A 16,651-nucleotide genomic window follows, 5' to 3' on the forward strand; every position below is an offset into this window, starting at 1 on the left:
GCTGTTACACATGTTACAGCATACTAACTATGTTTCTGTGACCATTTTAGATTTATAAACCAACCTACTGTGTTTATGTCGGTGTTTGGTTTGGGATTTTCTCCTTCCCAACAGGAGCGTCGGATACTGGAGGAGACTGTGATGCCTCTGACGCCCCGCTCCTCAGCCCTGCCCTCCCCCAGCCGAGGGGGGCTCTCCTCCACCTCTGAGCCACAGGGCACGATTGTGCGTTCGCTGGCAGATTGGGAACGAAAACAGGAGCTACTGGAGAGGCAGTCTGTGAGGAACTTATTCATTATGTTTTATGGATTTTCTGTTTTGTTTGTCCCATGTTGTGATGTAATTTGTACACATACTTTTTATTTCTTCCAGTTAAAACTGCAAACCTTAATGTATTTTATTATGAATTTGTTACATACTAACACAAAGTAGCACGACTGAAATAAAAGGAAGAGGTGATTTACCTGAGTGGATTTGCAGATGTCATTGTAGGACAAAGTGGTTCTACAACACATTAACTCAAAGGCGCTGAATAAAAATGCATGCCACACTTTTGAGATCTTAGAATCATGTATCATTTTCCTTCTATTATATAATTATGTATTACTTTGTCTTGGTTTGTGATAAAGAATCCAAGATTATGCTGTTAATATGATACTTTAAGCTCTAGAGCTAAAACTATTAAAACTATTCTAGTTTAGTGATTGAAATGTATAGAAATAAACTCTCAGAAGTTATATTAGCTGGTCAAATATCTGCTGTTTTATGATTCAGAGAGGAAGCACAGAGAGTGCAGAGTGGAAAAGGAAAGAAAATGACAGAACCAGTGACATCAGCACTGCTGACGACAGCATGAAGACCGGCAGAAGGTTGGTGACCCGATACTCAAAGTAGTCAACAGTGTGGCTCAGGCGGCTGTCTGGTCATCATTTGATTTTGCTCAGCGAGTTGCTTCAATTGACCTTTGATGTTAATTTGTCATTATTTGCTTCACTCATGCATTCCTAAGTCTTAAACGTTTTCCATGAATTTATTTATATTGAAATGCTTTTATTTTTATTAGCAAGAAGATTAATGCATTTTAATCTGAATTTTCTTTGTATTCAAAATATGTTTAAGTCAAAACACTCAAGATTTTTTCCTAAATATTAGGATCCAATTCGTTCTATTTGTGTCATAAAGTCCAGATTGTGACATTATTTTGGGCTTTGAACATAAATGGAGATGAGGCTCTTTGATCAAAGTTTTGTTTTGTTTTGTTCTTCCTCTGTCAGCTTGGTGAGCCAGAACAGCAGTCAGGCAGAGAGACTTGCTCACAGTGTTCACAACGGCCAAAAGCTTCCTCCTACGTCCCCCAAATGTTCAACTCCACCCATGAAGCAAACAGGACCTGACAGCACCAGAACCAGCCGGCCTGCAGGAGAACGAAGGTGTGGAAATGTTTGAGAGAGAGAAGAAATAAAGAGCTTGATTCAGTTTTATTAATCATTCATTTCAGTTTTTCATAAACATTGTGTCCGTTTTAAGAAATTGCCTCCGTTTTGATTTAAAGGAGCCAGTGTTGCAACCAAAAACGGCCAGCAGGTGGCATCTGTTGCCTGTATTTCACTCCATGAATTTCCTTCACACAAATAACTCTTTGCATATCATGAAAGTGTTTAGAAAACATCTTTAGACAAGTCAAGTTTTATAAAAACATAAAAAATTTTGTATTTAAACGAAAATGTGCCGTCAAATCTTCCAAAACTGTTTCTTGTGTCTGTGGTTTTTATTGGTTGTGGTCCGTCTGTGTCGTCCAATCATGTTGCTGTTTCTGGGAGCCATCATCATGTTGCATGTTGCTGTCCATTTCCAGGTGCGGCCCCACTGATAATAATGTAAGAAGCTCATCAAAGCCCCTGGCAGCATGTCCATCAGCACCAGACACATTTCCCCCACCGCCCAACAGGTACTGCAGCTCAGAAAGCCCACCAAGACCAGGAGGATGGGCGCTGCTCGATTCTGCATTGTCATTTTCTGCTTTCCTCCCCACCCCCACCTTTACTTTCCTCCACCCATCTCATGCCATGTAGCACTGCAGCAGCAGCCCTGCAGTCTGCCTGGAATTTTAAATAGACAGAGTCAACAGTCGAGTCCAGGAGAAGTTTTTTGTTGTTGTTGTTTTTTTCCTTATTTGAAACAATAATGTCAAGAAAATGATTGTAATATTTTGTTGAGGAGATTCAAAAACATTGCAGGATAAATTCTAGTTTTCAAATCTATTTGAATTTCTAGGCTTTGATGAGGTTTCAAATGAAAAAATGCACACAGATTAGGAAAAGGAAGGATAATGGTGGTAATTTAATCACAGGTAAAGGATTTGGGCAGTGCATAGAACAAACACACTCTGTTTCTGGATTCTGGTTTGAAGAAAATCTTAACCGCGTCTCTTCTGCCATGTGTAGGTCCGTCAGTGGGAAGAAGCTGTGCTCCAGCTGTAGTCAGCCTCTGGGGAAGGGAGCAGCCATGATCATAGAGACTCTCGGCCTCTACTTCCACATCCACTGCTTTAAGGTTGGTTGGTCCACAAGCTGCTCTTCATCTCCACAAGGTTTATTCACTGTAACAGATTCAGACCTCTCTGTTCCCTACTAGCAAAAACCTGAATATCAAATGAGTAGAGTTAAAGAAGTTGATTTGGATACAGTTTCTGCACAGTGTCTTACAAAATTATTCATATGCTCTGAACCTTTTCACATTTTGTCACATTTCTACTTCAAACATTAGTGTACTTTTACTGAGACAACCAGTACCTTCCTAATAGTGTGGCGAGCTTTTGTAGTCAATGAAACTGAGCCACTTAAGTAGTAAACAGATTTGACTTGAATCTCAGTATAAGTGCAGCCGTTTTGTGAAGAAATGTAAATGTCTGGGTTGAACGGTAAAGAGTTGTTTCAGGAAAACCTGTCAGAAGCTGGAAAAGACTTGAAACCAGGTTGGAGGTTCATCTTCCAGCAGGACAAGGTGCAGCCGGAGCTACAGTGGATACAAGTTGAATGTTTTCCAGAACTGAGATGGAGTTTTTTATCTTAATGTATTAATAAATGAATAAACTATATTTGCTGTTTTCTCCTCGCCTGTGTCTTTGTTAGTGTGGGGTGTGTAAAGGACAGCTAGGTGACACAACCACGGGGACAGACGTCCGGATCAGAAACGGACTCCTCAACTGCAACCAATGTTACATTCGTTCCCGCTGTAAGTTTCCAAACCTTCTTTCTATCCCCTTCTTTTGTTTTTTTTCTTTTATCTCTGCAGTTTCTACTTGTCCAGCTAACATATTATTCAAATTAACCATCTCCATGGCCTATAGCCCTTATATGGGTTCCCGAATTAAAAGTTCTGTTAAAGTTTAACAAAAGGATACACACTGTGAACTGGTGTGTATATGTTAATTCTGGTTCATAGATTTAGTGTTTTAAAGGAAACTGATTCTGTTTCTCTCTAAAACTTTTAAATCAGGACATTCTCTAAAACTTAAATGCTGTGAACCTGGTGAGACACAAGTGTTTTATTAAAAAATCTCCTCAGTATCCCTTTAATAAACGCAAGTCAGACTCAGCGAAGCATCAGAAGGAAGCCTGAAAGGAGATGAAAAAATTAAATCAAAACCTTTTGTTGGAAAATTAACATTTTTATTCCTTTTATAAAAACTTCTGCTCGTTAAAATTGTTGGTTTCTTTTCCCTCGTCTTTTCTCCGAAGCGGCCGGACAGCCGACCACGTTGTGACGCTCGAGTGAAAAGCACAAGGTTTACAGAAGAAAGCCTCATTCTCATTTTAACCTGATTATCCACCAATCACGTCCTGCCGGCCTGTTGGGATGTATGCTTCCTCTGCAGCTCTGTGACCACCGAAGATGCATCATATGGGCCAAATAGACATCTGGGAACTGTTGAATGTTTAAAACAAGAACATATATTCTCTGTGTTCATGTCATCTGCTACGTGACTGAATTCTGGATTCAATTTATCCTCGTCTTTCCATAAAACATGCCTCATCATGCAGCGAGTTTGTTTTAAGGCGGCAGCCATATTGGAAAGAACACACTGAGAAAAATCTGACCGCTTTTCATACTGGAAAAAATCACAAAAATACGATGCAATCTGTTTCAGATTAAAGATTGATGTTGTTCCAAGGGATAAGAATCTAAGTCGGAGGGCAGAAAATGAGATCAGCTCATTCTGAATTTTCTGAAGGTATAAACACTATTTTTCCCTTCAGGTACATAAAATATACAAAAGTAAATATTTTTTCACCCTTGACTGTCATATAAAAGCTTTTGTTTCTGTAAAGAATGTGATTAAGTTCTAATATAAACCTGGAGAGCAATTTGGGCTTATTTTAAAGGCAATAATGTGAGTTGTGAGCTATTTGGTTGCAGCAGATTGTTCCTTATGCAGTCTGTCTGGTTGTATAGCCAACAGTTTAATGTGCCTTAGGAACGGGAAATGATGCAGGAAGCAAAGCACCAGATGTATGGTGTCTTATTTCTGCATTATTTTCATTTCGTGACAAGTGATTTGGTCAAATTTAAAGTGGGAAAGTGCAGAAAAGCAAACTCCATCCCACCGTTAGCTGCTTAATCACTGCTGTTTATTTTCATACAAACATATTCAATTTCATCATCTCCCTCTGATTGCCCTGTAAGCTGTAACGGCGAATGACAAAAGAAAAAACCTTTGTTACACAATATGCTGTGTGTTCTCCGTACCGCAGGGCAAATATGGGTTTCATTTTGAATGTTTGTGATATTTGATGTGTAAGATTCAGGCTTATTTTGGTCATTTCTCAGCTGTATAGTTCATTTTTGCGCCTGAAAAAGCATAAACATCTGTTGTATCTGAAACATCTATCATCAGCAGAGGTAATATGAAGACATACCAGCAGCAGCTGCACCTGTGCAATGTTTGGTTGGTTTAAAACTAAAGACCTGTCCTGCCAGCTGCACATTTAGGACTCTTGCTAAGAGCTTGGTTATATGTTGTGGGTGTGTTGGAAAAAAATGCATGTTTAAGCATAAAACCAAATGATTTGCTGTATGAAAGTAAAGCAGCCTAAACTTCCTTGTGCTGAACAGGCTTCACCTGCGGGGTCATCTCTCACTTTTTCTGATCTGCAGTATTTTAGGATTATTTTCCAACTGTTGTATTTTTATTTTTTAATCCTCATTTAGCTGATGAGTAAATCAAAGACGAGTCTTTTATAGCAGGATCTCTGAGTCGGAGCTCCTCTCCCAGAGAGTTTTAACAGAACAGTAGGGGAACGGAAACCTTTTTGCATCTGTACTGTATTTATTGTATAATATTCACCTTGAACACTATTCGGAATATAGTTTCATTTGATGTTTAAATGCAATGGCATTTATTATTACATTACTGTATGTTTATAAATAAATATTATAAATCAAAGATATTTTTCTTTCCTTTGTATTGCAAAACAAGTGGCTGATATACATTTGGAAAGTCCTGGAAATGTAAGAATAAGTCTTTGCTCATATTTGCTGGAAAATTAAAGTCTTATATTTTTCTTTTTTTTTCTTTTGCAGCATCAGTGTTGAAAATACAAATCCACATCACCTCTTTCCATATATCTTTTACATTATTATAAATAGTGCATAAACTTAATGACCTTCTGAACAAAATGCATACATTTAGTTTTGAGGTATAATAAATGTAGAATGATTCTGCAGGAAATGTGGTTAATGCTTGGGGATGATTCAACAATATTTGTTCTCAATTTAATATAGATAATTTTAAAATGACAAATTATTTTGTATCAATTGCCTTAAAATTTCTAACTGGAAAAAATGATGGGAGCGTATGGCTTTTGGTAATTTAGTCACTTCTTATTTACTGTGTTAAGAGATTTTGGTAAACAATATATAATTTTTTTTATCCAACTAAATAAATCTTACTATGGGTTTTTTGTTGTTTTGTTTTTGTTTTTTCTTAAGGTTACGTTTTTTGTTTTTTTTTTTGCCTATTTTTACTTGTCTGGTTATTTAGTTGTTTTTTGATTTTCAGAAACTATTTGTTTTGTGTTTTCTTTGTCTTGCTTCTGTTATTTTTCTTAACAATTACTAATAATAATTCGTCTAAAAAAGAACATTGCCAGTATGCTTTATTTTAAATAAATTTTTATTGATCTACTCTTTGATGTGTTAAAACTTCAAAGCTGATTAACCGCTGTAATGTTTTGTCAAGTGAAAACCATATTTTGTTTTGTGGGAGTAAAAATGTGGTTGTTTGGTTATTATTAAAGAATCTTTGGAGCCTAAATGAATTATAAACCGCGCCGGAACTGTCCGTGGTGCTGAAATCGACGGTCTTTTTAAACCACCGCGAAAAGATTTACAATCCCAGCTAATCTGTATAGACGTGAAGAATAATGGTTGCTTCTTGAACTTCTTTAAAAAATGACAAAAGCGAGCTTGAACTATTATTTTTTTATCATCAACAATCATTTCAATGGTACACCTTGAAAACTATGTGCACATGTAGAAATATTTCCTTCTTAAATATAAGCATTCATTACCTACATATAAATAACTTTCAGATCCTGGACAAAAACATGTTACATAATGCTCACAAAATGGGAGAAAAATCATTTGAAACCAGACAAAAAGACGACATGCAAATTATATAGAAATAAATACAATGTCTGCATCCATCCCCCCTTTTTAATACCCAAAATAAATTCTTCCGAGGGAATTTTAGTAAAACATCAAAAAGACTTGTATGGTCGATCTACGAGGGAATATGGCCTATGGTTCAACTATAAGAGACAAGAATACGTAATAACACTATACAGTTTGAGCCACAAAACACTGCCGTAGAAAGACACACAAAACATACAGATTTCCTGTCTGAGGTGAACATTGCAGTAGTTTGTGCCTTTTTTAATATCGAGGAAATATGTGTGTTTGTAGCGACAATTTAAAGAAACTAAACTCTCTGCAGCCCTAAGAAACAAAAAAATACCGCAGTTTCCACACAGCTGGCTGTGTATAGAGGGAAGGAAAAAAAGCGCGACGGTGGATGGTTGTGTCCTCAGTCATGGCTGCCAGGCGCCTCTGTAGCCAACAAAAGCAGCTGTTGAACTCTGACTGAATGGGGTTTAACGAGGCTCCTTTGTTTTCTGATGGCACCGCGCGTTTCCAGTGTGCCAACCTTCGTTTTTTTTCTCCACAGTGAGAACAAAAATAAACATCTGAACAAGTCATTTGCTCCAACATCTTTTTTTTTTCTAAAACTAAATTAAAGTGAGGTATGACGCCGTTCTATATTTTAAGTGAGAGTAAATTGCCCATTTCGCTGTTTTGTAGGGAAATGGCTCTGAGACTTGACTAAGAGAAGGTGGTAGCAGTTCACCCAACTTGCTTTAGTCTCAATGTGAAAGTGTGACTTGTCAAGATGGATATTTTACAGGAAAATTGTTGACCACAAGGAAAAGCGCAAGGAAAAAAAATAAAATAACCATATTCATCTGTTTTTTTTCTATCTGCTTTTTATTGTCCTCCAGTCTGTGTTGGGCGATTGCTTTTCAGTCTCCAGAGAACTCTGCTCGGGTTTTCTAAGCTTCATTAGAACATGCTGGTCTTTACTAGTGTCGCTTTAGCTCCGTTCTGTCTTTGCAAAGACGACAGTACGCTGGCGAAGGGCCCGCCCAACGAGTCCGGGATGGATGTGATGGTCCCGGGTGCGGCGGCCCAGCCTTGGCTCGGTGCCGTCACTCCCATGCCAGTGGATACGGATGTCTTCACTTGGTCCACCTGTCCGTTCCCGGTGGTGTTGACCTGGCCTGCGGTGGGGCTCGGTCCGCCGCAGTTGGAAGTGGGAACCGGGTTCGGCCCCGGTCCTCCCGTGCTGTCTGGGTCGGTGGTTTTGGTGTCTTTACTGTCTTCGTCTCTGGAGTCGGACTTCTTCCCGGAACTGGACTTGGCAGCCGCTGCGGCCGCTGCAGCTGCGCGCTCCTGCTTGCGGAATTTCGCGCGACGATTTTGGAACCACACCTGGAAAAACGTTCAAAAGGTTTATACCACATACACAACATTTAAATTATGTTTATGTTTAATTTATTAATAGTTGTGATACAAGCAATATGAACATTTGAGTTGGATAATCTTGCGGCTGTTTGCGTCAATATTAGTAAAATAAAAGATGCAAGTTTTTTATCTAATTATTTACTTGAAAATGATTGGATGAATCGTACGTAAAGGCAGCCGCCAGCGGTGGGCGCCCGTTGAACTGCGGGGTTTTTGTACCTGTACTCTGGCTTCAGTCAGATCGATCTTGAGTGCCAGCTCCTCTCTGGTGTAGATGTCCGGGTAGTGAGTCTCTGCAAAAACCCGCTCCAGCTCCTTTAGCTGCGCGCTGGTGAACGTGGTCCGGATGCGCCTCTGCTTCCTCTTTTCGTTCAGCCCACCATGATCGGTGAATAGTTTGTAGGGAACTGTAAACCAAAAGGAAATGTCAAGGTTGACATATTTTATCCGCTCAGTAAAAAGGGAACGTGATTGTTTAAGTGTGATGCTGTCAAATGGAAGTAAATTGAAATTTGGTTATTTTGTGTAAAATCCGGTTACGCACGCTGAGTTGGAGCTTCCAGTTAAATCATGTATTTGATTACCTTTGAATTAGATCAGAATTGATAACACTGCTGACCTGTGAAGCGACTAATTGTAAAATTAATTGTTGCTCCTCAGATTGAGGCTCTTGTTTGAAAACTTGTCATAATGTTGCCGTCCGCCTCGCTTGTTGCTACTGTAACTCCAATTTGGTGTCAATAATGAGCTTTAGTCTTTGGTTATCTAATTATTTTCGAAGCTTTATGTCTCATCGCAAAGTAAATAAATTATGCCTATCATTTTGGCAGCTTAAGATAATTCTGTTGGCGGTTTTGGGTGTGACTGGGATAGTATAACCCCATAACCGAATTACCTCTTGCCTGCAATCGCTTCTAACGTGATAAATTCTTTCATTTGTGTAAGCAAATTTCGTTTGGTAAATACTAAACACATTTCCATTTTCAAATGCAATCAAGGCGTCCTATAATACACCAGGTTGAAGCTGCGGAGCTCGCTGCTGCTTACCTGCGGCATACGGGCTGCTCTGGTGATCCCGCAGGGTCCCCAGACTGCAGGACCCCGGCGTTAGGGAAGGACAGCCGGAGGTGGCCCCGAAAGTGGTCCTGATGGGATTGTACTGGAAGCCGCTCGTCTGACTGCACGAACTGAAGTCCGCGTAGGCCGATGCCAAGCTCGACGTGTCCATCCCGGCCATACATGACTCGTAGGCAGAGGAATTTAGGTAAGAATACTCCATTTTATACATTTGAGAAGGCTCGGTTGAGATTGAAAGCTGCACTTCCCTGGGAAAAAAAAAAGTCGAACAGAAGCACCCAAAAATGGGTCTGAAATGAAAAAAACAAATAAAAAATCAAAATGAGGAAGACGCGCGGTCTGAGTTTGATGACTTGTTTGGTTTGGACTGCTTAGAAGAAGGCTGGACGGTGAGTAGATGTTCACTGCTCAGCGCCTGCTCCAAAACTGGCCTCCTTTATACGAACCTAGCCCTGTTTTATGAAAAGCCCCCTAAGAGCCGCCTAGCCCGAGGTCTCTAGAGCATATAGTCCTCATAATAAACTTGGCTCTTTCCGCTTGGACAATAGCAAAGCGTTTGGTCTTATTGCTAGCGCTTTTTTACATGACAATAACTCATCAGTCTATTGGGCTGGCACTGGGGGCCCGGGCTGTCCAACCTCCCTATCATTGATCCCCTGCATCTCTAATTAGAATTTAATACCACGCCATTACGCAGCCCTCCACCACCGCCGCCGCCGCCCACCTCCTCCACCCATCCACCCCACTCCTCTCCAACCAACATCTTGCCCTTTAATTCAATCACACCACTTGGAAATAATGAAAGTTGGGTGACGATTCTCCCTGATCCAATTTTCTCCAAGCTTTTAAGCCTTTTAAGCGACCGTATACCTTGGGCAGGATTTCACAGAGTATTCCCACTCTGCCTCTTCTTTCTGTCCGTATGCTCCGACATTTTTTTCCCTGCTGTTTCTGCCTCTGATCTTCTGCACTGAAGCGGTAAAACATGTCAATTTTTATCCAGTAAAATGACCTATTTTTACGCACAAGGATCCGTTTCAAGTGCACTTGATAATAATGCAATCATTGCGCAAAAGAAGAGGATGTAACAAGCAAATATGCACTCGTGATTTTTTTTTTTCATATTGACTTTTTTTTGTTGCTCTGCTTGAGAGTCTGGCTTTAACTCTGAAGGTGCAGTTAAGTGACTCGTACCTTGTCAAATTCTCCAAATAAAAAAATATATTTTATGACGAAAATAAAAAACAAAACATTTCCAACCCATTTTATCTGTTTAAATCACGTAAATTTCATGACGTTAATTTAAAGACATAAAACATGAAAAATGAACACATTTACATTCTATTTAATAACTTGGCATTTTTGCTAACGTAGGCCTCCTCCCGTCTCTGCTGCAGCATCAAATCGTGCCGGGTGTGTTTTCTATGTTTCAAATGACTTTATAATTCTCTTTATTACTTTCATTATTCCGTTTATTTGGCAAATAACATCTTTGTAATGAAAGTAACGAACTGGCGCGGCAGTCATCGGACCTCTCAGGCTCCCAATATTGGCTGAGTGGTTAATTCGGTTTGTGTAATAAGGTGAACCGCTTTGTATGGCGCTTACACACACTGTGTTTCTTCTTCTTCTTCTTTTTCCTCCTATTTTTATTCATTGGATCGAGTTCAAGTCCTTCTTGTCGGGGCTCCGTGTTTTCCCTCCAAATCATCTGTACACAAAAAAGGCTCAACAGTAATTATGGCACATCAATCTAATTTTGCAAATGGTTATTTGGTGCCTAAACGCGTTCATCTGGTGGTGTGTGTTGATTGGAATATGACTATAATATTGTTATAATAATCCTAGGGGGATTGAGAGCATGCATTTTACAGCAGGTGAGTTTGGTGTCAGTCTGGACAGTGGATATTAAACGCGTTTGTCTCACTGCCTGTTCAGTTTTACAGGATTATTATAGATTCTTTTTCTTTCTGAAGCGCCTCGGTCTTTATTTTACCCGACTTTATCGCAGTATTGATTGTGTTTTGTCACCAAAAGAAATGTGTTGCTGTTATTAAAAACGTTGGCGGTTTGCAGGTAAAATTTAAATTTGAACGAGTCTGTGGCTAAAGTCTAAATTTTAGCATCTAAAAAATGACACACGCATTACACATTTTAGAATTTTAGTTTCCTGGAATGTTAAACTTTTATTAGAATATAATTAGATCGGACGTGCTTCCATATAAACACTTATTTTGCTTCCATAATCCATGCATTTTCCATCAGTTATTTGTGTTTCTCCAACTGCTGACACCTTGCAGTGTGTTTCTGTCTCCTATTTATTCTTTACTGACACAACCCCGTCCCTGTTATGTAAATGCCTTCTTTTTTATCTTCTTTATTCGCTCTGCACACGAGCTGGGACCCAAAAGTTGTACCAAATGGTTAATTTGATTATTGAAACCAAAGAGCCAAATGGTTCACCGTCCTCCCTCCACGCGTCTGGCAGCGAGAAAAGAAACCATCTCTGGGAATTAATCTAATAACGCTCAAAGAAACGAGAAGTCTTTTCTGATATTTCGCCGAGGCAAATACAATTATAGCTTTTAGCCATCGGTTTCTTTCACTGAGGCCGCTCTTTATTCCTGCGCTCTATAGCCCGGTCCCCTCCACCAGAGTCCACCCGCTATTGAAACGCCCCTTCTTTTATAGTTTCAACATCTTTTAATTCTATCAACTGGTTCTGGTGAGACGAAAGGCCGCAGACTCCATTCTGATGTCGGAATATTGAATTCAAAATCTGGCACACTGGAGTCTGATTTCAGGTCGTTTTGCAAAATGCCATAGGTGGTTTTATCCAGATGCGCATTGGAGCGTCGCTTGTAGTGATTTACAGTAACATAATAGCCCTTTAAGTCAAATAAAGCGGTAATTAAAGTGTAATTATCTGGATTTAACTATATAGCTTTACCTAAATAAATCAAGAAAATGGGATGTGTGCAAGACCCTAAGTTCCCTTGGCAAGTGCCGAACAATAGCCGGGATGCAGGAGGAACTCCTCTCCATTTAGTGCGCACTATCGTTGCTCAGCAATATAGGAATGCGGGTCGACAGGAGGAACAAAAAGAGGAACAAAATGCCATTGTCTGCGGATGGATTGGATGGATCCACTCCCCTGAAAAGGCAAAGGAACAGAAGAGGATAAAGAGAGGGAGAGAGATGGGAGGGTCCTGCTGTCACATTTCACCTACAACGTCTCACTCCTTCGCCCGAGGAAATGCCGGGCTTATCAAAGCAGTTATTAATAAGGCCGCGTGTTGCAGGGGAGGGGCTCTGGGGCAAATAAAAAATTCATTTTGGGGACACTCTCATGGCGATTTAGTCTGATGTCTCAATTCGACGGATCAGAAAAAATATCCGGCATAAAAGAAAAATCAGAGGTGTGATAAGATCCTCGCAGATTATTCCATTTCAATAAGTTCCATCCGGAAAAGTTAAAGCTTTCCTTCACCGCAGTTATATATTTTTCGGATTAAATTTTTGTCGATTTTCAGAAATGAATAGAAGAAACTAACGTGTTCCAGGCTGGTGCGTAAAAAGCGCTTCGCATTTCCAACCGCACAGATGGAAAGTGACATCTGGAGAAGAGACGAAATTAAATTAGGAACTGGTGTCTTCCAACATAGTGTCTGCAGTGGAGAAAAGAAAATGTGCAGCACAAAGAGAGGGGTTTGCTTTGCATGGTGCAGCCTCTGTCACATTTTTTCTGTATTTTTTGCGCATTTTTATCTGTTGCATATTCTTTCTGACATAAATTGTTGCGCTGATTGCGTCAAATAGACGCATATTTTTATTGTTTATAATATGATTCAGTTTATAATATTTATAATATTTATAAATGACCCTACTCCATATTAAAAACTACCATAACCTATTTATCTCGCCTAGTTAGAATGCAATTTATTTTGGTAATATTTCACAGGTTACAGTAAAGCTGTTTTTTGTTCTCTTTAAATAAAATGAATCAGGCAGCTGCAGCTCTCCTGAAAGAGTCCTGACCAACACCAGGACTTTAGGTCCTATTCCGCCAGATATAAAATCATATCCATGGTCATTCATAGTTGTTTTTTTTGTTTTTTTTCCATTAGGGCCTAATTTTATCTTGCTCATTCATATTGATCATGTTTTAGCTCCAGTTATAACTAAAATTAATAATATGCGTGGATTTAGATTTAAAGTAATCTTTTAATTTGACAGTCATGTTTCTTCGGTAATATGCCGTTTTTCTGGAGCAACCCATCCAGATTTCTGAGTTGAATCAAACAGAAACTCTGTGGATGAAGCTAAAGATTAAGGTGGTTGCAAGGAGGAATCCCAACCTCCAAGGCTTGAAGCTCATCACCAAAGTTAAAGAATTAAATATCAATGAAAACATCCAAAATACTGCTTAGATGACTGCTGTAATGTCAGCAAATACGTTAGTTCACTGTCCTTTTAAAAATACCTGTTCCATTTCCGATCAAAAACAAATTTATTGGTTGATTAAAATGTTTTTTTAATCTTGGTGAATAACATATGTATATGTTTTAGTTTTGTCTTCACTGTTTCTGTCTTTTTATCTGATTCCTAAACATCACATTTACTTTATTTATTGTCTCTATGTGCAAGTCTGTGCATCTGTTCATTTTCCCCTGCAAAACACTTGCTTGTCAATTAAAGTTGCCCTGCCTTTAGGGGTCTCTATCGTGTGTAATAATGTTCTTTTATTCTGCAGTAATGCGTCCCACTGTCTTCCAGATGTTGCAGCCAGTTCCTGGAGAGCCCGGCTCGTCTCTCCTGGCCTCATCGGCCCCTCTGAGCCTTTATCTGCGCTTCCCGAGTGACCAAGAGACCAGCCAGCGGATTAACATAAAAATCTTATTCCGGGGGATAAGATTAGGAAACATATTACCCTCTAACGCGGCCTTGGCACGAGCGAGAGCCAGGCAAGGAATCAATTACTAAATTACTCCAACCTCTAAGTCGACATTAACGCAGAGAAATGCCATCGACCGCTTCTGAAATAAGATTTCGCTAAGATGCGATCATTAAATCTCTTGCCAGTGTTCAAGAATTTGATTCATAAAATCGTCTGAAATGAGATGGAATTAAATTCTTATCGGGGCTCTTGTCATCGTTTCATCCCGCGCTGTTTAACGGTGGTCAATGGCCTTCATGAGATTTTCCCTGTAAATAAACTTAGTAATCGAATCCGCCTCTCCGCGACACATTGTTTGGTTGTTATTAATTTATTGCAGCGGAGCAGGGCGGTGGGGTGGAGAGATGCAGGCCATGAGGCTGCCGGCTGAGCGCCTGGCTGCGGGTTTCACTTCACACAAACAGCGAAGCATTGTGGGTTTGGACTCCGTTTGGCTGCAACAAGCTTTGAGAGGAAGGGGTGACTGAAACATCATCTGTCATTTTTTTTCTGCATTTCACCCCCAGTGGGGTCAAAGCATATTTTATTTAGCATAGTCCACTGGCATTACTCCCCTACCCCCCTCTCCGAACCCACCCCGACATTAGCAGTTGACAATTATTATCCCCAACCCCATAAATCAGATGCGTGACCCGTTATTATTGTTGAATTGAATAGCTGTTGGGGAAGTGAGGGTCAGTGTCATTAACTTGCCTCCACAGCCACCCCACACACACACACCACCCTCGGGCCCCCTGAAGGCATTTGGCCCTCTATACAAGGACCTGCTGGCTAATAATGCCGTGTGGCCTGCCCAGAAGCTTAATCACACATGCATTAAGAGGAAGACAGCGGCCCTTTGTGCGCACGTAGGTTTACTGGAATTAAGCGATTAATGGTCATCTCAGCGGCAGGCGACGAGGCAGCGCACAGAGCACGACGCAGCGCTGTTTTACGACAAAAAGACGTAAAAAAGGGTTGACCAAAGAGAAGAAGTAAAGAAAAGAGATAGGATGTAATTACAGTAGGCCGTGTCCCCCAATCCATCATGCAACGTCAAGGTCATTGTGTATTATATTGATTATGATACAAGGCTTTGTGATGTTTATTACACCCCTCCTGCTTCCATATAATAATATGCAAAAATGCCGCATGTAAACACCTGCTATCAATTTCTAAAGCTGCTAATTTGCCTCGCCTCGTGGTTCCTCCTTTCTCTCCCAGTTTCATATTCCTCACTTGTGTTATGACTGAACACGTGGCCGCGCATTAAACTGTTTTGCCTGCAGCCTCCATCTGCATAAACCATCAGGCAGCTCATATGAATTATGATTTCCATATAGTCAAAAAGGGAGGGGGGACCCAATGAGAGCCAACAACAGGGCTTCTCAAATATATTGTTTCTTATACAAATGAGATGTCAGAGTCATTAATTAACTTATCAGTGACACTCTGGGTTAACTGGGAATAGAGGGTGATGTAACAATGCTAATTCAATAGTATTAGAAAAGTTGAATTTATATCTGGAGGGAAAATATCTACAAAAAAAATAGCTATAACAAATATTTTGTGAAGCATTTCGACATCATTCACCTGCCCACACAGGTGTTGGGAGTCAAGCCTCCTCCTCAGGTTCACCTGGGAGTTTATGGATGTACCAGAAAACTTTCAGTCTGTCTTTTATAGATTACTGGTTTCCTAATAGTTTTACTTTTCAAATGTTTGATTTGTCGGTGAGGCGGATCTGCAGTAAGTAAAGCAAACAAGTTAATAAACAATTCCAAATCTAATCCGTTTGCTGTTAATGTCAAATTTTATTTTCCTTTAGTTAATGTTTTTATGTTGTTTATTTAATCGTCTTTCCACAAACTTCTATTTCATTTTTACACTTTGTCTGGAGAATTTTACTTAGTTCTAGAACCACCAGTCATAGTTTGGAAACCATAATGACACAGAATTAACTTAAACTTTGGGATTTTTCTTCTTACACTTGTGAGATGAATGAACAGATAAAACATGCAATGTGTGCACTAGTTGGTCAGTATGTTGTTTTAGGTTATTTTCTGCTGGTAAAAATTAAATTCTGTCATTCTTCTGGATCATACATTGACACCTTTGTTCTGCTCCAGCTCCATTCCAGATGAGTGGATCTTTTCATGAAAACGACCAACAGAATCTTTCATCTTTAATTTGGGATTTTCCTCCTCAGCAGAAACAACCTGAACATTCTGAGCTGCATGCTAGACAAGGAATGCAAACTCCTGAATTTTATGTTCATCCTTTTGTCATTGGTCTTCAAAGAACAGCTATCTGTATTGACAGCGGAGGGTGAATTATATTGCCATGACCACCACCCAATGGCAGAGCTTGTTGATCAATCAAACCTAATTTGATTGGATGGAAGTCTTAAAGAACAGCCAGATGGGAGCTATCAGAGTGGATCTGCACTGATTCACTTCCTGTTCCCAGAAGGCGTTGTCTGGGCTCTGAAGGATGATGGTGAACCACAGAGCCGGATGAGACCGATTCCGACTTCTGGATCAAATCAATACATGT

General features: G+C 39.8%; 2 protein-coding genes across 9 annotated transcripts in view; one reads left to right on the forward strand and one right to left on the reverse strand.

The window, feature by feature from the left end:
* The window catches only part of LOC103471865 (LIM and calponin homology domains-containing protein 1), a 70,730-nt gene extending 65,284 nt beyond the window's left edge, over positions 1 to 5,446 (forward strand). For 7 of the 8 annotated variants that reach the window (XM_081611863.1, XM_081611864.1, XM_008421113.3 and 4 more), the window contains 7 exons: positions 115 to 279; positions 775 to 869; positions 1,275 to 1,430; positions 1,856 to 1,948; positions 2,445 to 2,553; positions 3,132 to 3,234; positions 3,741 to 5,446. In XM_081611863.1, coding sequence (XP_081467989.1) covers positions 115 to 279; positions 775 to 869; positions 1,275 to 1,430; positions 1,856 to 1,948; positions 2,445 to 2,553; positions 3,132 to 3,234; positions 3,741 to 3,766 — 747 coding nt within the window. In that variant the 3' untranslated portion in view covers positions 3,767 to 5,446. The remainder of the gene's footprint in view (positions 1 to 114; positions 280 to 774; positions 870 to 1,274; positions 1,431 to 1,855; positions 1,949 to 2,444; positions 2,554 to 3,131; positions 3,235 to 3,740) is intronic. The other variant, XM_081611865.1, reaches the window with a different exon arrangement.
* Positions 5,447 to 6,468: 1,022 nt separating this feature from the next.
* On the reverse strand, positions 6,469 to 15,466 carry phox2bb (paired like homeobox 2Bb). Its single transcript, XM_008421112.3, has 3 exons — positions 9,130 to 15,466; positions 8,302 to 8,489; positions 6,469 to 8,049 (listed from the first exon to the last, which is right to left on the reverse strand). Exons 1-3 carry the CDS (start codon positions 9,368 to 9,370, stop codon positions 7,621 to 7,623), a joined length of 858 nt encoding a protein of 285 aa, XP_008419334.1. The 5' UTR covers positions 9,371 to 15,466; the 3' UTR covers positions 6,469 to 7,620.
* Between the last annotated feature and the right edge of the window lie 1,185 nt (positions 15,467 to 16,651).

Source organism: Poecilia reticulata, chromosome 10, assembly GCF_904066995.2.
Source record: "Poecilia reticulata chromosome 10, P_reticulata-male-v2, whole genome shotgun sequence".
NCBI classification, from domain to species: Eukaryota; Metazoa; Chordata; class Actinopteri; order Cyprinodontiformes; family Poeciliidae; genus Poecilia; species Poecilia reticulata.

Coding starts and splice junctions, on each gene's coding strand:
- phox2bb (XM_008421112.3), bottom strand. CDS start 9,370: ATGTATAAAATGGAGTATTCTTACCTAAATTCCTCTGCCTACGAGTCA. Junction 8,490..9,129: donor GAGCAGCCCGTATGCCGCAG/GTAAGCAGCAGC, acceptor TTTGGTTTACAG/TTCCCTACAAACTATTCACC. Junction 8,050..8,301: donor TGACTGAAGCCAGAGTACAG/GTACAAAAACCC, acceptor ACGTTTTTCCAG/GTGTGGTTCCAAAATCGTCG.